General features: G+C 58.3%; 2 protein-coding genes across 2 annotated transcripts in view; both read right to left on the bottom strand.

Annotated features, from left to right (window-relative positions):
• The window catches only part of PTSG_00565 (TTC26 protein), a 5539-nt gene extending 5421 nt beyond the window's left edge, over positions 1–118 (bottom strand). The window contains exon 1 of the mRNA XM_004999054.1: positions 76–118. Coding sequence (XP_004999111.1) covers positions 76–78 — 3 coding nt within the window. The 5' untranslated portion in view covers positions 79–118. The remainder of the gene's footprint in view (positions 1–75) is intronic.
• Positions 119–202: 84 nt separating this feature from the next.
• Positions 203–4157, bottom strand: part of PTSG_00564 (uncharacterized protein) — a gene marked incomplete at its 3' end in the record, with an annotated part of 7956 nt that continues 4001 nt past the window's right edge. The window contains exons 4-8 of the mRNA XM_004999053.1: positions 3035–4157; positions 2707–2819; positions 1894–2539; positions 963–1504; positions 203–768 (exon numbers count right to left, since the gene is read on the bottom strand). The exon at positions 3035–4157 is cut by the window's right edge and continues 1134 nt beyond it. Of these exons, the coding sequence (XP_004999110.1) occupies positions 203–768; positions 963–1504; positions 1894–2539; positions 2707–2819; positions 3035–4157 (2990 nt within the window). The remainder of the gene's footprint in view (positions 769–962; positions 1505–1893; positions 2540–2706; positions 2820–3034) is intronic.

Genomic DNA, 4157 nt, shown 5'->3' with positions numbered 1-4157 from the left:
CAAGACAGACAAACACACACACACACACACACACACACACACACAAGACAGACAAACACACACACAAACACACACCATCTTGTTGGTTTGGTTGTCTGCGACCGTTGGTAGGCGAAATCTGATGAATGATTTTTATCAATTTTCCAAACTCACACCAACCATCCACTTCTCTGGTCTCTCTCCCCTTACAAATGCGTGCAATTCACGCCTGGCTGTGGTAGACACAGGTGGGGGCAAGGAACGAAAAGAGCGACGTGAGCTGTGTGGGTGTGTCCTGGCCTGCGCTGGTAACAAACACGGTGTTGTGGAGATGACGACGCACGCGCGGCGGCAGCAGCGTCGCCTGGCAAGTGACACCGTTCATGCGCTGCATCGCAAAGGAAAAGGTGGTGGGCGTCGCATCCTCTTCATCTGTCGTCGTTGCTGTCGTCGTTGTCGCCACTTTGCTTCCAGTCAAGTGCTGGAGGAGCAGCGCACCATCTTTCGCTCGCTGTTGTTGCGGGCAGAGCTCAGGCGGGCATCGCATGTTTGGCAACGCACGGAAGCCAACCAGCTCATAGCCTGCTTTGCCAAACCCTTCAAACACGTCGAGCGCATGCTGCTGCACCACTTGCTGCGGTGCCTGGATCACTGCACACGCCACCTCCACAATACGCGAGCTGGCGGGGTCACGGACAGCACTTGCGCCCATCGTCGCTGGGTCCGACATGTCCAGCCACGCGCGCACACACGCGACACTTGCGCGCGCGGAGGCCACCGTTGGAGACACTGCAGTTGCAAAAGGAAGCAGGAACGGATGTGGGCAAGGAGTGGGAAGAGGGCAACGAAGACAAGAGCGTGCGTGGTATGTGTGTGTGTGTGTGTGTGTGTGTGAAGAGCGCGTAAACGTTCACACACACGCACACATACACACCGACGAAAATGTCATTGTCTCACCCCCAATACAAACCATACGCACACACCTGCAATGTGTTGGCGGTGAGATGGTGGCATCTCCACACTGTCGGGGCCAAGTAGATGCAAGAGCTTGGCTACTGCGTTGACGCGGCGAACGACCAGCAGCACCGTGTGCCCCATCGTGATGTTGGATGACGATAACGTGGACGGCGATGATGGCGATGAAGCCGACGGTGAAGGGGATGGTGCAATCACGGCAGTGAGGGTTGTAGCATCACAGCGCATGGCCTCACATAGCGTGCGCTGCTGTGACGGTGACACCGCGCCCCACTGCCCACAGACGACCTCAAATCCATGCTTGCGCAGCAGAGGCAGTGCACGCGAAAACGAGTGCGGGTGCACAGCAACAACGGTCGGCAGCGGGGCGGTGAGGGCAGGGTCCATCCACGACACGGGCTGTGGCAGCAGCGGGGCAAACAGGCGCGGCGGCACTAGCACCTCCTTCTCGGCAAAGAGGAGAGCAAGCTGCGTGTAGGCCTGGGCGAGCGCACTGGCGGCCACGCGGTCTTGTGGCAGCGATGCTGCGCGCGCAGCGGACGGCATGGCCCTGATCACGAGTGGTGGCGGTGGTGGTGTTTGAACGATCAACGTGAGGTGAGGCGAGGGTGATTGCGTGGGTATTGGATGGATTGTGTTTGACCAGCACAAAAGGAACGCAAGGAAACAAGGCAAGCGCAATATTGCCGTGTGTGTGTGTGCGTGTGCATGCGAACGGTGGCATCAGTGGCACGTACGTCCTGATGCGGGTGCAGCAGTCCAGGCCAGCGAATACACAAGCAAACAACGGCATCCTAATCAGACAACCAAGTCACGGTGAGCAAGTGGTAAGCCATGGAAACGAGAGCAGCGAACACACACACTCATACACACAGACAGACAGACAGACAGACAGACAGACACACACACACACAGTGACACAGTCGCAGGGAGCAACACCTGCAGTAGGCTGCGATGCTGGCCTTCATGTTCGGGTGGCCAATCTCGTAGGGAGACAGCACGCGTGCCTGAAACGACTCCACTTGTTGGATATGCTTGCAGGCAACCAAGACACACCCCGTGCTCTCACGCAAGACATCCACCACGCGCCAGTGCGCCTGCGCTGTCGCCCCTTGAATTGTGACGACGCACACGTGCGGCAGCTCCGCCAGTTCTGGCGTGTGAAAGTGGTCCGGTGTTGCACGCGCAGACACGCGCTTGTTGAAGGTGGCCTGGGACGGCGGCGCACCCACGCTCACCGTCAACACATCAACCTCGCTCGCCCTCAGCGAACACGCACCCCCTTCCATAATGTGAACGCTGGGCCGCCTGTGTTGTTGTTGTTGTTGTTGTTGTTGTTGTTGTTGTTGTTGTTGTTGTTGTTGTTGTTGTTGCATGTGCGTGTGTACGCTGTCTTGCAACAATGTGGCACGCTGCTGGGGCTGTCCGTACATCGATACGAGAACGGCAAACGCACTGGTTTTCGCTTGGGTGCTTGCTTGTCTCGTTGCTGATATGGCAGGCTGCTGCTGTCGATCGCTGTGCGATGGTGGGAAGGTGAGGGTAGTCGGGACGCGCGAATATCCACACGCGTGGATGACGGTACCTGCACGAGCCGGGAGAATCATGCGCAGTCAGAACATCAACATTTGAACGAGTCACAGGTTTTGCACGCACACACACACACACACACAAACACACACACAAACACACGCACGCGCGCACATACACACACAGACACACACAGCGTCCTTGTGTGCTGGGCGTTGTTACCGATCTCAGCGAGGTGCTGGATGACACTGAAGCAGATCTCAAGCGGCGCTGCTGGCGGGAGAACAACGAGCGCACGTGTCACCTCGGGTGCACGCAGCAGCGACCGCGATGGCCTGATATGGAGAAGGACAGCACATTCTCAACGGTAAGTCACCGTTGACTGCAACACACACACACACACACAGACACAGACACAGACACAAACACAGACACAAAACACACACAGACACATACACACAGACACAGACTCAGACACATATACACACACACACACAGACACACATAGATACAAACACACACGCGCACACAAAAGCACGCGAGCACTCACTTGTCGAGGTCACGTGGGTCGCGAAGCCGGGGGCCGAACCAGCGCACAACATCCACAGCCGGCGCAGCGTGTGCGTGTGTTGTTGAGAAGAGGAGCTGGTACCGCCGCTGGCCAAAGACGGCGTGCAGGCTTGCGGGGTCGGTGCGTTTGGCCAACAGCGGGTCTCCGGGCCCAAGCAGCGACTGGATGCGCGGCAGAACACCATTTCCGGCGAAACACAGCGCGAGCATTGGAATTGTGGCCGTGTCTCTATTGCCATCATTGCCTTTGCTGCTGTCTGCAGATTGAGGCGTGCGTACACCAACAGCACCACCAACAGCACCACCGCCGTTGCTGCTGCCGTTAGTGGTGGAGGCGACGACGTGCGACTGCAGGTCTTGGAGATGGTGATCGTTGAGCAGAAGCGGCGGGAAATCAGCGTGGAGTGCAGACGACAGAGGAAGGTGAACAACACGGCAGCCAATCAGCGGTACGTGCAGTGTGCACGTGGCTGTGGCCAACAGCGCAGCCACCGCAACGCCGCTGTTGCTGGTCGTGTACGGAAGCGCAAGAACCAGCGCTGTATCAACCTGCTCATCCGCCATCCCATCCACACCGTGCGTTGCTGCTGCTGCTGCTGATGGTGTTACCGTCTTCGCTGAAGCGCCTGGCGCGGCGGCATTCAAGCCCGAGAAACGCCTGACAAATCGGTGGTCGCCGGGAAATGCACAGAAGATGCTTGGTTCCTGTGCAAACAAAGCACCATCGCCGTCACACACGCGCACCAGCAGGTCCCCAACCGTCACACCCGCTCTGCTACCGTCAGCATCTTGCTCGTTCCCACAAGGGAGCGGGAATCCAGCCGCCAGCGCGCGTGCATGCACATCGGTGACCAATGTTGACAATTGCGTCGTGTTCAGGAGGTCAACAACTCCCTGGCGCCGCCCCTTGCCGTGTGCGAGCAGGCACCGCAGCCAGGGCCCGCTGCCGTTGTCATGGGCACTGCTTCCCCTGGCGCCTGCTGCTGATGGCATGTTGCCGTCATCGCCTTCAAGCTGAAGAGCACTGAGCGTGAACAGCGGCTGCTGTTGTTCCTGTTCCTGTTGGTGGTGACGATTGGGCGCAGTGGATGGTCGGCTGTCGT

Source organism: Salpingoeca rosetta (genome assembly GCF_000188695.1).
Source record: "Salpingoeca rosetta unplaced genomic scaffold supercont1.1, whole genome shotgun sequence".
Classification (NCBI taxonomy): domain Eukaryota; class Choanoflagellata; order Craspedida; family Salpingoecidae; genus Salpingoeca; species Salpingoeca rosetta.
The sequence above is the reverse complement of the archived record's forward strand: the minus strand, read 5'-3'. Positions and strand labels throughout refer to the sequence as shown.